Here is a 20,041-nt window from a genome sequence, read left to right on the forward strand (position 1 = left end):
CACCCAAGCCGGGACTGAATGGAACAACCTAGCCTGGGGGAGTCAAACTCCCAGCCCCTGCTGTGGGGTGAAGAACCCTCCTGCAGCCTTTGAGGAAGGCAGGAGTTCTCCTATGCTCTGATCTAGTCCAGCGCCAGTTCACAGAGCCAGTGTCACCCAAAGAGGCAAGTAGTGCGAGCAATAAATTCAGTGTATCACAAAGGTGCTCAAATCCCATCAGCCGCAATCTCAACAGCTGGCCTCGGTCACCAAGCAGGCTCCTGCCATCCCCGTGGGCAGTGGCTGGTCAGGCATGCAGCACAGTGCACACTTGCAATGGCCATGAACGCAGGCTGCTTCCTGCATCCATACTCTGGTCTACTGTGTCCCAGCAGCAGTATGTGCCCTCCCCTGCACTTACCCATTTCAAAGGGAGATTTCAGGGCTCTGAGGGATGGAGCAGCCAGGAATGCCTAGGAATTCCGCCCCCGCTGGGACATTCAGTCATAACTGCAAAGTGTTCCCGTGGGTTTGCCTGTTCCAGCCCAGGCATGCTGGCTGCTTGCTTTGTAACTCGCTATCTAGCCGGGCACTCCAGGGCAGAGCTGAGATCTGGGGACCCTCAAGCTATAGTTTGGGCTTTTGGCCCTTTTCACAGGTAACATCAATCAGGGAAGTTCAGTTTACAACCTGCTCGCCAAGGTCAGTGATTAGCAAACATTCCTGCTGCAGAGACAAGGCGTGGGAGGGAATAGCTTAGATTGGATCAGCTTCTGCCAGGGAAAGAGACAAGCTTTTAAGCTGCACTGAGCTCTTCTTCAGGGCTGGCCCAGCTTGTCTCCTTCTCCAACAGAAGCTGGTCCAAGGAAAGATATATTCCAGGTGAGCCCTGAGTGGGCCTGACTGTTATAAAAAGCCAGTCAGCTGCGAACCAGCTGAGTAGCGAACAGCAGAGAGGCTAACAGAGGGAGTTCACCCGGGGAGAGCCCACTGAGGCTTACATCTTGCTGTCTTCTCTGAGTAGTTACTAAAATTCCTGAGGAAGCTCGTAGAAGGAAGGTAATATGGATGGTGAGCATTCAGCTGTTGTGACCTGCACTGGATGTGCCATGTTTGTCTTTCTTCCACAGGACAGAAGCCACTTTGTACGAAGTGCAAGCTGGTCTCCATATTGGAAGAGAAGGTTCAAGGTCTGGAGAAACAAGTATTGACCCTGCGTTGCATAAGAGAAACTGAAGAGTTCCTGGACAGACGTCAGGATATGCTTCTAAGGACACAACATTCTGAAGATTCAGAGCAGGCTGCACAGTGGGGACAGACGGACGGTGAAGAAATTTGGCAGCATGTGACCTCCAGAAGAAGAAAGGGGAGCATCCATGTACCAGCAATGCAGATACAAGTAAACAACCGTTTTCATGTTCTCCCCACAGGTACTAATGCAAAGAGTGGACTAGATGATACGTCTGAGGGAAGGGAACAGAAGGAGACTCCGCCGATTGGAAGGCATGAGATGCACTGTCCTAGGGTTGGGGGTTCCACGACCACCACTCCCAAGAGAAGGAGGAGGGTGGTGGTGGTCGGGGACTCTCTCCTCAGGGGGACTGAGTCATCTATCTGCCACCCTGACCGGGAAAACCGAGAAGTCTGCTGCTTGCCAGGAGCTAAGATTCACGATGTGACGGAGAGACTGCCAAGACTCATCAAGCCCTCGGATTGCTACCCCTTCCTGCTTCTCCACGTGGGCACCAATGATACTGCCAAGAATGACCTTGAGCGGATCACTGCAGACTACGTGGCTCTGGGAAGAAGGATAAAGGAGTTTGAGGTGCAAGTGGTGTTCTCGTTCATGCTCCCCATGGAAGGAAAAGGCGGAGGTAGAGACCGACGAATCGTGGAAGTCAATGAATGGCTACGCAGGTGGTGTCGGAGAGAAGGCTTTGGATTCTTTGACCATGGGATGGTGTTCCAAGAAGGAGGAGTGCTAGGCAGAGACGGACTCCACCTAACTAGGAGAGGGAAGAGCATCTTCGCAAGCAGGCTGGCTAACCTAGTGAGGTGGGCTTTAAACTAGTTTCACCAGGGGAAGGAGACCAAAGCCCTGAGGTAAGTGGGGACATGGGATACCGGGAGGACGCACGAGCAGGAGGATGCGAGAGGGAAGGGCTCCTGCCTCATACTGAGAAAGAGGGACAATCAGCAAGTTATCTCAAATGCCTATACACAAATGCAAGAAGCCTGGGACACAAGCAGGGAGAACTGAAAGTCCTGGCACAGTCAAGGAATTATAATGTGATTGGAATAACAGAGACTTGGTGGATAACTCACATGACTGGAGTACTGTCATGGATGGGTATAAACAGGAAGGACAGGCAGGGCAGAAAAGGTGGGGGAGTTGCATTGTATGTATGAGAGCAGTATGACTGCTCAGAGCTCCGGTATGAAACTGCAGAAAAACCTGAGTGTCTCTGGGTTAAGTTTAGAAGTGTGAGCAACAAGGGTGATGTCGTGATGGGAGTCTGCTATAGACCACCGGACCAGGGGGATGAGGTGGATGAGGCTTTCTTCTGGCAACTCACAGAAGTTACTAGATCGCAGGCCCTGGTTCTCATGGGAGACTTCAATCACCCTGATATCTGCTGGGAGAGCAATACAGCGGTGCACAGACAATCCAGGAAGTTTTTGGAAAGTGTAGAGGACAATTTCCTGGTGCAAGTCCTGGAGGAACCAACTAGGGGCAGAGCTATTCTTGACCTGCCGCTCACAAACCAGGAAGAATTAGTAGGGGAAGCTAAAGTGGATGGGAACCTGGGAGGCAGTGACCATGAGATGGTCGAGTTCAGGATCCTGACAAAAGGAAGAAAGGAGAGCAGCAAAATACGGACCCTGGACTTCAGAAAAGCAGACTTTGACTCCCTCAGGGAACTGATGGGCAGGATCCCCTGGAAGAATAACACGAGGGGGAAAGGACTCCAGGAGAGCTGGCTGTATTTTAAAGAAGCCTTATTGAGGTTACAGGGACGAACCAGCCTGATGTAGAGAAAGAATAGTAAATATAGCAGGTGACCAGCTTGGCTTAATAGTGAAAGCTTTGCTGATCTTGAACACAAAAAAGAAGCTTACAAGAAGTTGGGGATTGGTCCTGCTTTGAGCAGGGGGTTGGACTAGATGACCTCCTGAGGTCCCTTCCAACCCTGATATTCTATGATTGGACAAATGACCAGGGAAGAGTATAAAAATATTGCTCGGGCATGCAGGAGTGAAATCAGGAAGGCCAAATCACACCTGGAGTTGCAGCTAGCAAGAGATGTGAAGAGTAACAAGAAGGGTTTCTTCAGGTATGTTAGCAACAAGAAGAAAGTCAAGGAAAGTGTGGGCCCCTAACTGAATGAGGGAGGCAACCTAGTGACAGAGGATGTGGAAAAAGTGAATGTACTCAATGCTTTTTTTGCCTCTATCTTCACGAACAAGGTCAGCTCCCAGACTACTGCACTGAGCAGCACAGCATGGGGAGGAGGTGACCAGCCCTCTGTGGAGAAAGAAGTGGTTCGGGACTATTTAGAAAAGCTGGACGAGCACAAGTCCATGGGGCCAGATGTGCTGCATCCGAGAGTGCTAAAGGAGTTGGCGGATGTGATTGCAGAGCCATTGGCCATTATCTTTGAAAACTCATGGCTATTGGTGGAGGTCCCGGAAGACTGGAAAAAGGTTAATGTAGTGCCCATCTTTAAAAAAGGGAAGAAGGAGGATCCTGTGTACTACAGGCCAGTCAGCCTCACCTCAGTCCCTGGAAAAATCATGGAGCAGGTCCTCAAGGAATCAATTTTGAAGCACTTACAGGAGAGGAAAGTGATCAGGAACAGTCAGCATGGATTCACCAAGGGCAAGTCATGCCTGACTACTATAATTGCCTTCTATGATGAGATAACTGGCTCTGTGGATGAGGGGAAAGCAGTGGATGTGTTATTCCTTGACTTTAGCAAAGCTTTTGACACAGTCTCCCACAGTATTCTTGCCAGCAAGTTAAAGAAGTATGTGCTGGATGAATGGACTATAAGGTGGATAGAAAGCTGGCTAGATTGTCAGGCTCAACGGGTAGTGATCAATGGCTCCATGTCTAGCTGGCAGCCGGTATCAAGCCGAGTGCCCCAAGGGTCGGTCCTGGGGCGAGTTTTGTTCAATATCTTCATAAATGATCTGGAGGATGGCATGGATTGCACTCTCAGCAAGTTTGCAGATGACACTAAACTGGGAGGAGAGGTAGATATGCTGGAGGGAAGGGATAGGATACAGACGGACCTAGACAAATTGAAGGTTTGGGCCAAAAGAAATCAGATGAGGTTCAACAAGGACAAGTGCAGAGTCCTGCACTTAGGACGGAAGAATCCCATGCACCGCTACAGACTAGAGACCAAATGGCTAGGCAGCAGTTCTGCAGAAAACGATCTAGGGGTGACAGTGGACAAGAAGCTGGATATGAGTCAGCAGTGTGCCCTTGTTGCCAAGAAGGCCAATGGCATTTTGGGATGTATAAGTAGGAGCATTGCCAGCAGATCGAGGGACGTGATCGTTCCCCTCTATTCGGCATTGGTGAGGCCTCATCTGGAGTACTGTGTCCAGTTTTGGGCCCCACACTACAAGAAGGATGTGGAAAAATTGGAAAGCATCCAGCGGAGGGCAACAAAAATGATTAGGGGACTGGAACACATGACTTATGAGGAGAGGCTGAAGGAACTGGCATTGTTTAGTCTGCGGAAAAGAAGAATGAGGGGGGATTTGATAGCTGCTTTCAACTACCTGAAAGGGGGTTCTAAAGAGGATGGATCTAGACTGTTCTCAGTGGTAGCAGATGGCAGAACAAGGAGTAATGGTCTCAGGTTGCAGTGGGGGAGGTTTAGGTTGGATATTAGGAAAAACCTTTTCACTAGGAGGGTGGTGAAACACTGGAATGCGTTACCTAGGGAGGTGGTGGAATCTCCTTCCTTTGAGGTTTTTAAGATCAGGCTTGAAAAAGCCCTGGCTGGGATGATTTACCTGGGGATTGGTCCTGCTTTGAGCAGGGGGTTGAACTAGATGACCTCCTGAGGTCCCTTCCAACCCTGAGATTCTATGATTCTATGATATTCCCTCTCCCACATTATCTCTGTAATAGCCTGGGACCAACATGGTTGCAACAACACTACAAACTGCGGTCATTGTCAGAGACCCCTCCACCCTCAATCCCCCAACCCCCAACCTCTGCTGCTTGGCTCTCATGGGCTCATTCTGCTCACCATGGGGAGAGACTTCATGTACCCCAGTCTGAAAACCACAGCCTGATCTCTGGCCTGGGGCAGAACCGCCTCCCAGAACATGGCTGGCAAAAGTGGGGCCCTCTCCGAATTTGTTGTTTCCCCCTCTTCTCAGTCCCTTTTCAAAGCAGAACCAGTGCCTGATCCCTTTGGGGTCAGCCGTCAAGCCCTGCGAGTCCCCCGATGCCTGACTCCCTCTGAATGGCACAGGTTCTTGGGCCCAGTCACCTGATTGTGATGATTTGTCCAAAGTCGAGCTCATAGTTGTTGACTTGTGCGATGAAGATGGCTGCCAGGGCCTCGTATAGAGCTGTGCCATCCATGTTAATGGTCGCGCCTACGGGCAGAACGAACCTGGTGATGCGCTTGTCCACCCCATTGTTGTCTTCCAAGCACCTGAACGTAATGGGGAGCGTTGCCGAGCTGAAAGGAAACCCCAAACACCATGAAAGAGCCACATCCAACCTCTGCGCCAGGGAGGGGGCCCTGGCCGGAGGCGTTTTGTGACCCCACTCACTCAGCAATAGACCCTGAAGGCTACTGGAGCCTACGCTGGGGGAAAGGACCAAGGGCTTGGCCCCTGGCATGGTGCCTCCAAGAACCTCTGTATTATAGAGTGAGGCAGAAAGGTGGAAAGGGACTTGCCCAAAGTGACATGGAGAGTTAAGCTCAGAGCCAAGAGCAGAACCCAGGTTTCCTGGCTCCCAGAGCTCTAACCACCAGACCATGCTGCTTCCTCTAGGAAAAAGGAAAGGCCACGCACTCCAGCATGCTTGGCCCTTCCCTCGTTTGTTATTAGCCCACATCCCTGCTTTCTTGCCCTGCAAGGTGTAGAGGGGGAGGTCAGAAGTGGCTGCTGGGAGTGGGTGCAGGCTGAGTGGGTCTCTTGGTGGTAGAGTGCACTTTGAAGCTGCCTGAGAGTGTCGGGACTCCCAGCCCTGCTGCTGGCTGGGAGTGACGGTGTCAGGCCAGGAGTGGGGCCTCGCAGCAGGTTCTGCAGAAAGCTGTTTGTACTGCAGGAGGGTGGCACCATCCTGAGCTTCTTTGCACCAGTCTTAGACAAGGGTCTTGAGGCCCTTCTCCCCAGTCACTGAGAAAGACTAGACAGCCTTGTCTGAGTGTGTATGTGTGAGTGTGTGAGAGCACATGTGAGTGCATGTGTGTGAGTGCGTGTGAGAGCGGGTGTGTGAGAGCGCATGTGAATGTGTGTGAGCATTTGTGTGTGACTGCATGTCTATGAGAGCGCGTGTGTGTGTATGAGAGCACGTGTGAGCGTGTCTGTGAATGTGTGTGTGAGTGGCAGGCTGAGCAGTCTCCCCCAGGCCAGGCCAGTGGTATATGAGTTTGGGCCCTGAGCTCAGGCGTGCAGTCTAGGACCAGCGGCTAAGTCCCCACCACTCTCCTCCCCAGACAGGTATGTACGCCTCCTTGGCGGCTGGCACATACACTAATGCACGTAGATGGAGGCAGCCTGCCCTCATGATCACAGCTCCAATCCAGGGCCAAAGAAGGCCATGAGACTTTGTTGGGCTTGGGACTGGGTTCTAGGGCAAGAAGCTGGGAATCCCACCCCACAGCCTGGCGGTGGCAAGAGTTCAGCACTCACTGAGAATAACGAGAGCTTCTGAGCATGTGTCCCATGATGTCTAATTAGCTCCCCAGCCCTCCCCCACGGGTAGGGTTGCCAGCTTTCTGATTGCACAAAACCCTTCATCAGCAACATCCTTGCCACGCCCCTCCCCTGCCCCTCCCCTGAGGCCCCACACTCCACTCACTCTAGCCCTCCTCCCTCCATCGCTCGCTCTCCCCCGCCCTCACTCACTTTCACTGGGCTGGGGCAGAGGGTTGAGCTGTGGGAGGGGGTACGGGCTCTGGGCTGGGGGTGTGGGCTCTGGGGTGGGGCCAGAAATGAGGGGTTCAGGGTGTGGGAGGGGGCTCTGGGCTGGGGCAGGGGGTTGGGGTGCAGGAAGGGGTGCAGGGTGCAGACTCCAGGAGGGAGGAAGGGTGTGGGAGTGGGTTCCGATCTGGAGCAGAGGGTTCGGGCTCCAGCTGGGCAGCGCTTACCTCAGGTGGCTCCCAGTCGGCGGTGCAGTGGGGCTAAGGCAGGCTCCCTGCCTGCCATGGCTCCATGCTGCTCCTGGAAGTGGCCGGCATGTCTGGCCCCTGGCAGAGGCACAGCCAGGCGGTTCTGCACAGTGCACACTGCCCGCATCCACAGGCGCCATCCCCGCAGCTCCCACTGGTGTGGTTCCAATGGGAGCTGTGGAGCTGGCGCTCGGGGCAAGGGCAGTGCACGGAGCTTCCCTGATCACCTCTGTGCCTAGGGGCTGCAGGGACATGCTGGCTGCTTCCAGGAGCTGCGTGGAGTCAGGGCAGGCAGGGAGCCTGCCTTAGCCCCACTGTGCTGCTAACCAGACTTTTAACAGCCTGGTCAGCAGTGTTGACCGGAGCCGCCAGGGTCCTTTTTCGACTGGGAATTCCGGTTGAAAACCAGATGCCTGGCAACCCTGCCCACGGGTTGCTGTGCCCCCGCCCAGCGCAGTCTGCCTGGGAAGCAGCATACCTTGAGGAGGTGCCCAGTGCGGTGATGAGGGCCTGCAGAAGGCCTGCGATGAATACCCATGGGTTCTTGTGGGTGACAATGAAGTACAGCAGCGGCAGGACACACAGGGAGTGTATGAGCAACCCCACGATGACGGTGAGCGTGTACATTCCCAGCTGGCCCCCCATCACTGCTAAGTCATCCATCTCCAGAATCTTGCCAGCGATTAAGAATAGGATCCCGACTGGGGCATACCTGTCACAGAACACAGGGACCAGGGCTTAGAACTGGCCTCCAGAATCGCACATAACTGCATCGGCTCTCCCACGCTGTACAGAGTCACAGGAGGTTGGGGCACCCAAAGACACAGGCCACGCATGGAGTCGCCAGATGGGGTTATGGCTGCCCCCTCCTGGAAGCTGCAGGGAGAGCAGAGAGCTGACCTGTGGATTCAAATGACCAAGCGATGTCTGTCTGTCAATGGCCTCAGTCCCCTGCTGGCTGCACAGGCTGGGGCACTGGGTGGGATTGCTCCTCCACTGAAATCCACCCCTCTGTGATGGCACTGGCCTCTGCATGATGGGCTCTCCAAATGCCTTTCTGTCCCCTCCCAGCCAGGCCCCTCCACCTGGAGGGTAGTATTAACTCAGGGCGAGGTGCAGGCAGCAGCATCATGTAAACACTGGCTATGCAGATATTTTCATGTAAACGCTTCTTGAAATATCGGTGGGACTCACCAATATTTGATTCACCAAGGGAATCAAATGGATTCGATATCAATATGGATTCACCAAGGGAAGGTCATGCCTGACTAATCTAATCGCCTTTTATGATGAGATTACTGGTTCTGTGGATGAAGGGAAAGCAGTGGATGTATTGTTTCTTGACTTTAGCAAAGCTTTTGACACGGTCTCCCACAGTATTCTTGTCAGCAAGTTAAGGAAGTATGGGCTGGATGAATGCACTATAAGGTGGGTAGAAAGTTGGCTAGATTGTCGGGCTCAACGGGTAGTGATCAATGGCTCCATGTCTAGTTGGCAGCCGGTGTCAAGTGGAGTGCCCCAGGGGTCAGTCCTGGGGCCGGTTTTGTTCAATATCTTCATAAATGATCTGGAGGATGGTATGGATTGCACTCTCAGCAAATTTGCAGATGATACTAAACTGGGAGGAGTGGTAGATACGCTGGAGGGGAGGGATAGGATACAGAAGGACCTAGACAAATTGGAGGATTGGGCCAAAAGAAATCTGATGAGGTTCAATAAGGATAAGTGCAGGGTCCTGCACTTAGGACGGAAGAATCCAATGCACCGCTACAGACTAGGGACCGAATGGCTCGGCAGCAGTTCTGCGGAAAAGGACCTAGGGGTGACAGTGGATGACAAGCTGGATATGAGTCAGCAGTGTGCCCTTGTTGCCAAGAAGGCCAATGGCATTTTGGGATGTATAAATAGGGGCATAGCGAGCAGATCGAGGGAAGTGATCGTTCCCCTCTATTCGACATTGGTGAGGCCTCATCTGGAGTACTGTGTCCAGTTTTGGGCCCCACACTACAAGAAGGATGTGGATAAATTGGAGAGAGTCCAGCGAAGGGCAACAAAAATGATTAGGGGTCTAGAACACATGACTTATGAGGAGAGGCTGAGGGAGCTGGGATTGTTTAGTCTACAGAAGAGAAGAATGAGGGGGGATTTGATAGCTGCTTTCAACTACCTGAAAGGGGGTTCCAAAGAGGATGGCTCTAGACTGTTCTCAATGGTAGCAGATGACAGAACGAGGAGTAATGGTCTCAAGTTGCAGTGGGGGAGGTTTAGATTGGATATTAGGAAAAACTTTTTCACTAAGAGGGTGGTGAAACACTGGAATGCGTTACCTAGGGAGGTGGTAGAATCTCCTTCCTTAGAGGTTTTTAAGGTCAGGCTTGACAAAGGCCTGGCTGGGATGATTTAACTGGGACTTGGTCCTGCTTCGAGCAGGGGGTTGGACTAGATGACCTTCTGAGGTCCCTTCCAACCCTGATATTCTATGTTTCTATGATTCTATGACTCAGGGGAGCAAATGTTGCTAGCAATGCTGAACTTGGGTCCAAGCAGAGAAGTAAAAGGAGAGGCTGGTCAGGAAACATTTTGTCTGAAGTATGTTTGCATCAGCCCTTACATCCTCTCCTGCGTTGGGACCTGCCCTCTCTGCTCCTCCATTCCTGTCTCACCCCACAGAACTTCCTAACTAGGGCTCCCAGCTCCGATCCCATCCCACGAGCGCAGGGCTCCCAGCTCCGATCCCATCCCGTGAACGCAGGGCTCCCAGCCCCCATCCTATCCTGGCAGCGCAGGGCTCCCAGCTCCGATATACCATTCTGAGAACGCAGGGCCCCCGCCTCTGATCCCATCCCGCGAGCACAGGGCCCCCGGCTCTGATCCCATCCCGCGAGCACAGGGCTCTAGGCTCTGATCCCATCCCGCAAGCGCAGGGCTCCTGCCTCCCATCCCATCCCTCGGGCACAGAGCTCCCAGCTCTGATCCATCCTGCGAGTGCAGGGTTCCCATCCCACGAGCACAGGGCTCCCAGATCCCATCCCATGAGCACAAGGCTCTCAGTTCTCATCCCATCCCGCGGGTGCAGAGCTCCCGGCTCTGATCCATCCAGTGAGTGCAGGGCTGCCTTTCAGCGGGAGGCGCCCTAGTGCTGAGATGGAGGAGATCACAGGAAGGTGAAATTAGGGAAAGATAAAAGAGAACCATGCCTCCATGGACACACCCTTCAGGTACTCAGGGTCCCACTCAGGACTCCCGGCTCCCACTCAGAGCTCAGACTGTGGCTTTGAGGCTTACACTCGTGGCTCAGGGCTCACCCCTAGGGACTCCCATTCAAGTGTTCACATTCAAGAGGCTCAGGGCTCACACTCAGCCATGTGGGAAGTTTGGAAAAGTTCAGGCATCTTGCTTTCCTCTGCCCCTCCTGGCCTCAGCGTGAAAGCACATTCCCAGCAGGAGGCAGCAGCTAGGGCTCCCCAGAGGAAGCCTGTCCTTGGGAGATTTGACCTGATTTGAATAATGTGCCCGACTTTTAGGGGCTTGTCTGCCCCTGGGCCCCTTGGCAGCTCCCTTGACCATAGCTCTCCCCAACTCACCCTGGCCCTTGCATAGTAGAAATCTCCTGCAACTCAGGTTGCAGTCATTGAATGTGCCTTTTTCTTCAGCTGGGCATGCATGAGAGCAAAGCATTTAGAAGCCAAATAACTTTGATGTCAGTGATCAGAGGAGGGAGTTGTTGGTTCTAGCCCCGCATGAGCCAGGGACAGGGAGAACAGGCTCCTCACAAGCTGCACTCACTAGCTTGACTTGGTGCATTGCTGTTTAAGGAGCTGGCTCAGTGTTGCAGGTGCTGCAAGGAGCCTTCCCTTCTGAATCACTATGATGGTCCCAATGCAGTGGACAAGCGGCCATTTCCCAACAGACACCATCACAGAAAATAGTCTCAGCAGAGAGACCCGGCCTGCCAGTCCAGCACATTCCATCAGTCCATGGGAAAGGGAAAACGCCACATCCCACCTGTGAAAGGAAACACTGTGCTCTTAATCCTTCCATGCAAAGCCGTCACAGCACTGAACAGATGGTCAAACTGAGTCACACAGAGGTTATGTGATTTGCCCAGCATCACAGAGTGACCCAGTGGCAGAGAGGAAGATAAAAACCAGGAGTCCTGATTCCAGAGTTGGCTTTAGATCAACATTTTTAGTGGTCCATGAGTTTGGGGTCCTGAATTTTGTAAGACAGATCTGCCTCCTTCAATCTCCATTTTTCAACAGTCTGAGGGTCCCTTCCCCACAAAATACCCACCAGCCGAGGGTGCCCTGAGCTAGGAGCCAGGAGTGTCAGAAGTTCAAGGCTCAGAATCTCCAGTCAATACTGTCACCTATTCATAGCTTCCAAGGCCCAGAAGAGACCATTGTGATCACCTAGTCTGAATTCCTGGATAGCACAGGCCAGAGACCTACCCCAGGAGAACTCCTAGAGTAGACCCCTTAGAAGAAATCCAATCTTGATTTAAATATTGTTTATGATGGAGAATCCACCATGCCCCATAGTAAATTGTTCCAATGGTTAACTACTCTTACCATTAAAAATGTGTGCCTTATTTTCAAACTGAATTGGGCTATCTTCAATGTTCAGCCATTGGATAGTGTTAGATCTGTGCTTGGCTGAAAAGCCCATTATCAAATATTTGTTCCCCATGTAGGTATTTAGAGTGTAATTAACTTGCCCCTTAACCTTCTCTTTGTTATAATTGACTGAGACTCCTCGAGTCTATCACTACAAGGCATGTTTTCTAATCCTTTAGTCATTCTCATGGCTTTTCTCTGAACCCTCTCAAATTTACCAACATCCTTCTTGAATTGTGAGCACCAGAACGGGACACAGAATTCCAGCAACAGTCACACCAGGGCCAATACAGAAGTAAAATAACCTCTCTACTCCTACTCGAGATTTCCCTTGCTTATGCACCGAAGGATTGCATTAGACCTTTGAAGTGCAGCGTTGCACTGGGAGCTCATGTTCAGCTGATTGCCCACCTCTACCATGACCCCCAAATCTTTTTCAGAGTCGCTGCTTCCCAGGATAGTGTTCCCCATCCTGGAAGTAGGGCCTCCATTCTTTGTTTCCAGATGTACACAGATATATTTTGCTGTATTAAAAGTATATTTTGCTTCCCAAGCAATCCAGATCTGACCTCTACCATATTTACCACTCCCACAATTTTTGTGTCATCCACAAACTTTATTATTGATGATTTTATGTCTTCTTTCAGATTATTGATAAAAATGCTAAGTAGCATAGGGCCAAGAACTGATCCCTGCGGGACCCCACTAGAAACATACCCACTCAATGATTCCCCATTTACAATGATATTTTGACACCTATCAGTTAGTCAGTTTTTAATCCATTTAGTGTGCACTGTGTTAATTTTACAACCACCTAGATTTTTAATCAAAATGTCCTTTGTTAACCAATATGGCCTCTTCCTCGACTGGGGGATTGTGGCTTTTGGGGCAACTAGGGCTATGTTTACACTAGCACTTTTGTCGGTAAAACTTTGAGTCCGGGGTATGAAAAAACACCCCCTGACAGACATAAGTTTCACAGACAAAAGCGCCGGTGTGGGCAGCGCTTTGTTGGCAGGAGACACTCTGCTGCCGACAGAGCTACTGCCACTCATTGGGGTGGTTTAATTATGCTGGTGGGAGAGCAGCCACACAGGAGACCTTACAGCGGTGCCGCTGCAGCGATAGGGCTGTGCCCCTGTAAGGTCTGTAGTGTAGACACAGCCTCATAAAGTGGCCTTAATTCACAGTCATTCACTTTGTTCTGATTCAATTCTTCCTCCCAGCTGACTTGGCTCATAATTGTTTTCAGCTTTGTGAAACTGGCCCTTTGAAAGCACCAAGTATTGATATCACTGGACGCCATTCTGTTTGCACATTATAAATGTGATAAGTCATGTTCACTTGTGCCTAAGCTACCATTCATTTTTAGTTCTGTGCTCAGTTCCTCTTTAGCTGTCAAGACCAGGTCTAATATAGACTTCCCCCATGTTGGATGCAACACTTTTTGAGTTCACAGCCCTTTTTGCTGGGCAAGGCTTCAGACCCCTACCTTAGGAAGACCGGTATCATCCCCCCATTTTACAGCTAACAGGTCTCCTGGCAATTAGGAACAGATGCCAGATCTCTAATACCCAGATCCAAGATTCAGTCACTCCTCCTTTCAACTAGAGTCTGCTGAACCTATGCACTTGGCTCTCTGGGCTGCAGCAACTGCTCTAACCACTCCTGTCCCAGGCTCAGAAACAGAACCCCGGAGTCCTGACACCCAACATTCTACTGCTGTGTTGCAAGCAATGTATTGTCCACTGATAAAACGTGTGTCACACACCCCTCTATTGGCTGATCCATACAGAGGATAACAGCCTACTACTGCTACCAGCAACACTTTTAGCTCAAGGGGCAAATATATATTAAATGCCCCAAAACTTCATTACTGCAGAGTTAAATTTGCCCAGTGGTGCCTCCTGCCCTTCCAGAATGTGGACAGCGGCTAAACCAAAACCTCTGAAAATCAGCAAAAAGAAAAGGAGTACTTGTGGCACCTTAGAGACTAACCAATTTATTTGAGCATAAGCTTTCGTGAGCTACAGCTCACTTCATCGGATGCATACTGTGAAAACTGCAGAAGACATTATATACACAGAGACCATGAAACAATATAATGTCTTCTGCAGTTTCCACAGTATGCATCCGATGAAGTGAGCTGTAGCTCACGAAAGCTTATGCTCAAATAAATTGGTTAGTCTCTAAGGTGCCACAAGTACTCCTTTTCTTTTTGCGAATACAGACTAACACGGCTGTTACTCTGAAATCTGAAAATCAGAAAATACAAAGTTAAGGTACATGCCAGCCCTGCAATGCAACCTTAACTGTGCCAATTCTGGAGCTGGTAACAGCCACTGGGAATGGGTTAAAGGTTAACAAACTACCAAGGGAAGTGGTGGATTCTTCACCTCTTGATCTCCACAAATCCAGACTGATCACCCTTCTGGAGGGTGCTGTAGTCAGTCACAAGTTATTAGTCTCAATACAGGAGTATCTGGATAAAAAGGCAGGACATTGACACAGGGCGATCTGGATTGCTTGGGAAGCTGGGCACAGGCAAACAATACATATTTTTAAAGTACTTACACGGGAACAGAAATTTGATACCAGAGCACTCTGCACTCTAGCAGAGAAAGGTCTAACATGTCCCAATGGCTGGAAGCTGAAGCCAGATAAATTCAGTCTAGCAATAAGGCACACATCTTTAATAGTGAGGGTAATTAACCATTGGAACAACTTAACGAGGGTTGTGGCATGTGTGATGATGCACCCCATAATGCTTTATGGAAATATGCTCATGAATGTAAATATGACAGGGCTGGAATATGTTTTATGCTACATATGCCATGTAACATCTCTCTGCAAAGGTTATGATCTACTGAATACATTCATCATATCTGTATGCATGTATCATTTTTGTGTTCAAAGTTATAAATATTGGCTATGTACTTGTTTAATTTTAAATAGCCTCAGTGAAGCAGTTGGTCAACTTCCTGAGAAAATACTATTCTTAGTAAGTGCCCAATCAAGAAACACTTAAGCCAACAATGAACGTGGAGATGCCAATCCACATCTGAGCTTTCCCAGGAATGTGGCTTGGCTGCTAAGGAACTCAGTCTGCACGGACATGTGACTTGCCCATGTGACTCCAAAACTCCATTTTGTAGCTGGATTCTACACGGGGGGGGGAGGGGTGTCCACCCACAAGAGAAAGTCTATTTAAACCCCTGGGAGACCCCTCCATTTTGTCTTCAGTTGGCTCAAGAGATAGCCTCTCCACCTCAAAGGATACCTGAAAGAAACCGGGACTACAGGGGGTGTAAGTGATTGCTGGACCCAGACTAGAAGGAGACTAGTCTGTAAAAGGAAGATTACTGGAATTCCTCTGAGGGTGAGGTTATATCTGTATTCAGTTTTCTTACTGTATTAGGCATAGACTTGCGTGTTTTATTTTATTTTGTTTGGTAATTTACTTTGTTTTGTCTGTCATCACTTGAAACCACTTAAATCCTACTTTTTGTATTTAATAAAATCACTTTTTACTTACTAATTAACCCAGAATATGTATTAATACCTGGGGGGGGGGGGTGCAAACAGCTGAGCATATCTCTCTATCAGTGTTATAGAGGGCGAACAATTTAGGAGTTTATCCTGTATAAGCTTTATACAGGGTAAAACAGGTTTATTTGGGGTTTGGACCCCACTGGGAGTTGGGCATCTGAGTGTTAAAGACAGGAACACTTCTTAAGCTGCTTTCAGTTTGTGGACGTGGTTCAGACCTGGGCCTGTGTTTGTACCCGGCAAGCGTGTCTGGCACAACCAGGCAGGGTTCTGGAGTCCCAAGCTGGCAGGAAAGGCGGGGCAGAAGTAGTCTTGGCACATCAGTGGCCAGCCCCAAGGGGGTTTCTGTGATCCAACCTGTCACAGCATGTATCTTAATTTTGTATTTCCTAGTTTTCAGAGGTTTCTGTTTAGTCTCTCTCCACACTCTGGAAGGACATGGGGCACAGCTGGCCAATCGTAACACTGCATTATGGCTTTTGAGCGTTTAATTTCTTTGCTTTTAAAAACAATATTTTCTCTGCACCCCCATGTACTCCCACCCTCTCCACTGTCTCTGGCTCCAAGGCAACGATTACCCTGGCCACAGAACACATTGCTCCATATTAGTCCCTTTGCTGCCCCTGCATCGCTTCCTGTCTCCGCCTCTCCAGCACACCCTGCTTCACCCTCCCTCCCACAGAGAGGCAGGCATCAGGACAGGACCCACATTGAGGAGTTGTGGGTGCAGGGGTGAGGATGCAGCAGCAGTTCAGGGACTAGCATGGAGTCAGTGGGGACTTTTTTTGAAGAGGTGGACAAACTTGGGGGGCAATGGATGTGAGAGTTTTGGGAGACTAACAAAACCTCTCCAGCATCCCCCTCTGCACAGCTCTGACCCCCTCCTTTTCTCCCCACTCTTCAATGCACTGTTCTAATACCCCCACCGCTCCAAAACCTGCAATTGTTCAGACTCCTCCCCACTGCTCCGATGCCGCTCCATCTCCAACATTCTCTGCACTATGCCATTGCAGTCTGACATCCCCTGCAGCTCTTAGCCCACCCACTGCTCCAGACACTACACACCAGCTCCACTCTCCTTCTTGCCACTCCATGCCCTGGTAAGCTTGGAGGGCTTCTGAGGAAGGAAGGTGGTGGGGCTGAGAGCAGTGCATGAACCAGCTGGAGGCAGAAGATTTGAGATGCAGAGTCCCTGCCCCAAATCTAGTCCTAGTGTTCAGGATGGCTGAGAGGTGTGAAGAGAGCACAGATGGCTGAGAGGTGTGAAGTGGCCCAGTCATCCAAAGAGATGCTCTTGGAGACTAGCTGGAGGAGCCAGGAGGACATTAAGCTAGCAACACAAGGGGAGGATACTAAGAAGGCAAATGTGGTACAAACTCAAATGCAGTATGCTGGGAACAAATTGAACTGATGTGGCAAAGAATGAGAAGAGAAGAAATTTTTCAGTTGTTTTAATGCAAGGCTAAGAGTCTGGGTACAAAGCAAGAGGAATTGGAATTCTCTTCCATATTGGAAGAGAAGATTGAAGGTCTGGAGCAACAGGTAACGACCCTGCGTTGTATATGAGAGACTGAGGATTTTCTGGACAAAACTCAGGATAGGCTTCTAGGGGCACAAAGCTCTAAAGATATAGAGCAGGTTGCACAGAGGAGCCAAGAGGCCAGTGAAGAAGCTTGGCAACATGTGACCTCCAGAAGAGGTAAGCGGAATGTCCGGGTTCCAGTAACACAGACACAGGTAACTAACCGCTTTCATGTTCTCTCCACAGGTACCATTGCGGAGAGTGGACCAGATGATATGTCTGGGGGGAGAAAGCAGAAGGAGACTCCGCTGGTTGGAAGGCATGAGATGCGATGTCCTGAGGTTGGGGGTTCCACGACCACCACTCCCAAGAGGAGAAGGCGGGTGGTGGTGGTCGGGGACTCTCTCCTCCGGGGGACTGAGTCATCTATCTGCCGCCCTGACCGGGAAAACCGAGAAGTCTGCTGCTTGCCAGGGGCTAAGATTCGCCATGTGACGGAGAGACTGCCGAGACTCATCAAGCCCTCGGATCGCTACCCCTTCCTGCTTCTCCACGTGGGCACCAATGATACTGCCAAGAATGACCTTGAGCGGATCACTGCGGACTACGTGGCTCTGGGAAGAAGGATAAAGGAGTTGGAGGCGCAAGTGGTGTTCTCGTCCATCCTCCCCGTGGAAGGAAAAGGCCTGGGTAGGGACCGTCGAATCGTGGAAGTCAACGAATGGCTACGCAGGTGGTGTCGGAGAGAAGGCTTTGGATTCTTTGACCACGGGATGGTGTTCCATGAAGGAGGAGTGCTGGGGAGAGACGGGCTCCATCTTACGAAGAGAGGGAAGAGCATCTTTGCCAGCAGGCTGGCTAACCTAGTGAGGAGGGCTTTAAACTAGGTTCACCGGGGGAAGGAGACCAAAGCCCTGAGGTAAGTGGGAAAGCGGGATACCGGGAGGAAGCACAGGCAGGAATGTCTGTGAGGGGAGGGCTCCTGCCTCATACTGGGAATGAGGGGCGATCAACAGGTTATCTCAAGTGCTTATATACAAATGCACAAAGCCTTGGAAACAAGCAGGGAGAACTGGAGGTCCTGGTGATGTCAAGGAACTATGACGTGATTGGAATAACAGAGACTTGGTGGGATAACTCACATGACTGGAGTACAGTCATGGATGGTTATAAACTGTTCAGGAAGGACAGGCAGGGCTGAAAAGGTGGGGGAGTAGCACTGTATGTAAGGGAGCAGTATGACTGCTCAGAGCTCCGGTACGAAACTGTGGAAAAACCTGAGTGTCTCTGGATTAAGTTTAGAAGTGTGTGCGACAAGAGTGATGTAGTGGTGGGAGGGGGACCAGGGGGATGAAGTGGATGAGGCTTTCTTCCGGCAACTCACGGAAGCTACTAGATCGCATGCCCTGATTCTCATGGGTGACTTTAATTTTCCTGATATCTGCTGGGAGAGCAATACAGCGGTGCATAGACAATCCAGGAAGTTTTTGGAAAGCGTAGGGGACAATTTCCTGGCGCAAGTGCTAGGGGAGCCAACTAGGGGGGGCGCTTTTCTTGACCTGCTGCTCACAAACCAGGTAGAATTAGTGGGGGAAGCAAAAGTGGATGGGAATCTGGGAGGCAGTGACCATGAGTTGGTTGAGTTCAGGATCCTGACGCAGGGAAGAAAGGTAAGCAGCAGGATACGGACCCTGGACTTCAGGAAAGCAGACTTTGACTCCCTCAGGGAACAGATGGCCAGGATCCCCTGGGGGACTAACATGAAGGGGAAGGGAGTCCAGGAGAGCTGGCTGTATTTCAAGGAATCCCTGTTGAGGTTACAGGGACAAACCATCCCGATGAGTCGAAAGAATAGTAAATATGGCAGGCGACCAGTTTGGCTTAATGGTGAAATCCTAGCGGATCTTAAACATAAAAAAGAAGCTTACAAGAAGTGGAAGGTTGGACATATGACCAGGGAAGAGTATAAAAATATTGCTCGGGCATGTAGGAAAGATATCAGGAGGGCCAAATCGCACCTGGAGCTGCAGCTAGCAAGAGATGTCAAGAGTAAGAAGAAGGGTTTCTTCAGGTATGTTGGCAACAAGAAGAAAGCCAAGGAAAGTGTGGGCCCCTTACTGAATGAGGGAGGCAACCTAGTGACAGAGGATGTGGAAAAAGCTAATGTACTCAATGCTTTTTTTGCCTCTGTTTTCACTAACAAGGTCAGCTCCCAGACTGCTGTGCTGGGCATCACAAAATGGGGAAGAGATGGCCAGCCCTCTGTAGAGATAGAGGTGGTTAGGGACTATTTAGAAAAGCTGGACGTGCACAAGTCCATGGGGCCGGACGAATTGCATCCGAGAGTGCTGAAGGAATTGGCGGCTGTGATTGCAGAGCCCTTGGCCATTATCTTTGAAAACTCGTGGCGAACGGGGGAAGTCCCGGATGACTGGAAAAAGGCTAATGTAGTGCCCATCTTTAAAAAAGGGAAGAAGGAGGATCCTGGGAACTACAGGCCAGTCAGCCTCACCTCAGTCCCTGGAAAAATCATGGAGCAGGTCCTCAAAGAATCAATCCTGAAGCACTTAGAGGAGAGGAAAGTGATCAGGAACAGTCAGCATGGATTCACCAAGGGAAGGTCATGCCTGACTAATCTAATCGCCTTTTATGATGAGATTACTGGTTCTGTGGATGAAGGGAAAGCAGTGGATGTATTGTTTCTTGACTTTAGCAAAGCTTTTGACACGGTCTCCCACAGCATTCTTGTCAGCAAGTTAAGGAAGTATGGGCTGGATGAATGCACTATAAGGTGGGTAGAAAGCTGGCTAGATTGTCGGGCTCAACGGGTAGTGATCAATGGCTCCATGTCTAGTTGGCAGCCGGTGTCAAGTGGAGTGCCCCAGGGGTCGGTCCTGGGGCCCGTTTTGTTCAATATCTTCATAAATGATCTGGAGGATGGTGTGGATTGCACTCTCAGCAAATTTGCGGATGATACTAAACTGGGAGGAGTGGTAGATACG

General features: G+C 50.5%; 1 protein-coding gene across 1 annotated transcript in view; it reads right to left on the bottom strand.

The window, feature by feature from the left end:
• Positions 1 to 20,041, bottom strand: part of LOC102939129 (excitatory amino acid transporter 1) — a 136,999-nt gene that overhangs the window by 8,734 nt on the left and 108,224 nt on the right. Inside the window, exons 7-8 of the mRNA XM_007059627.3 lie at positions 7,831 to 8,064; positions 5,496 to 5,690 (exon numbers count right to left, since the gene is read on the bottom strand). Coding sequence (XP_007059689.1) covers positions 5,496 to 5,690; positions 7,831 to 8,064 — 429 coding nt within the window. The remainder of the gene's footprint in view (positions 1 to 5,495; positions 5,691 to 7,830; positions 8,065 to 20,041) is intronic.

The sequence above is a fragment of the Chelonia mydas genome, chromosome 25 (genome assembly GCF_015237465.2).
Source record: "Chelonia mydas isolate rCheMyd1 chromosome 25, rCheMyd1.pri.v2, whole genome shotgun sequence".
Lineage (NCBI taxonomy): Eukaryota > Metazoa > Chordata > Testudines > Cheloniidae > Chelonia > Chelonia mydas.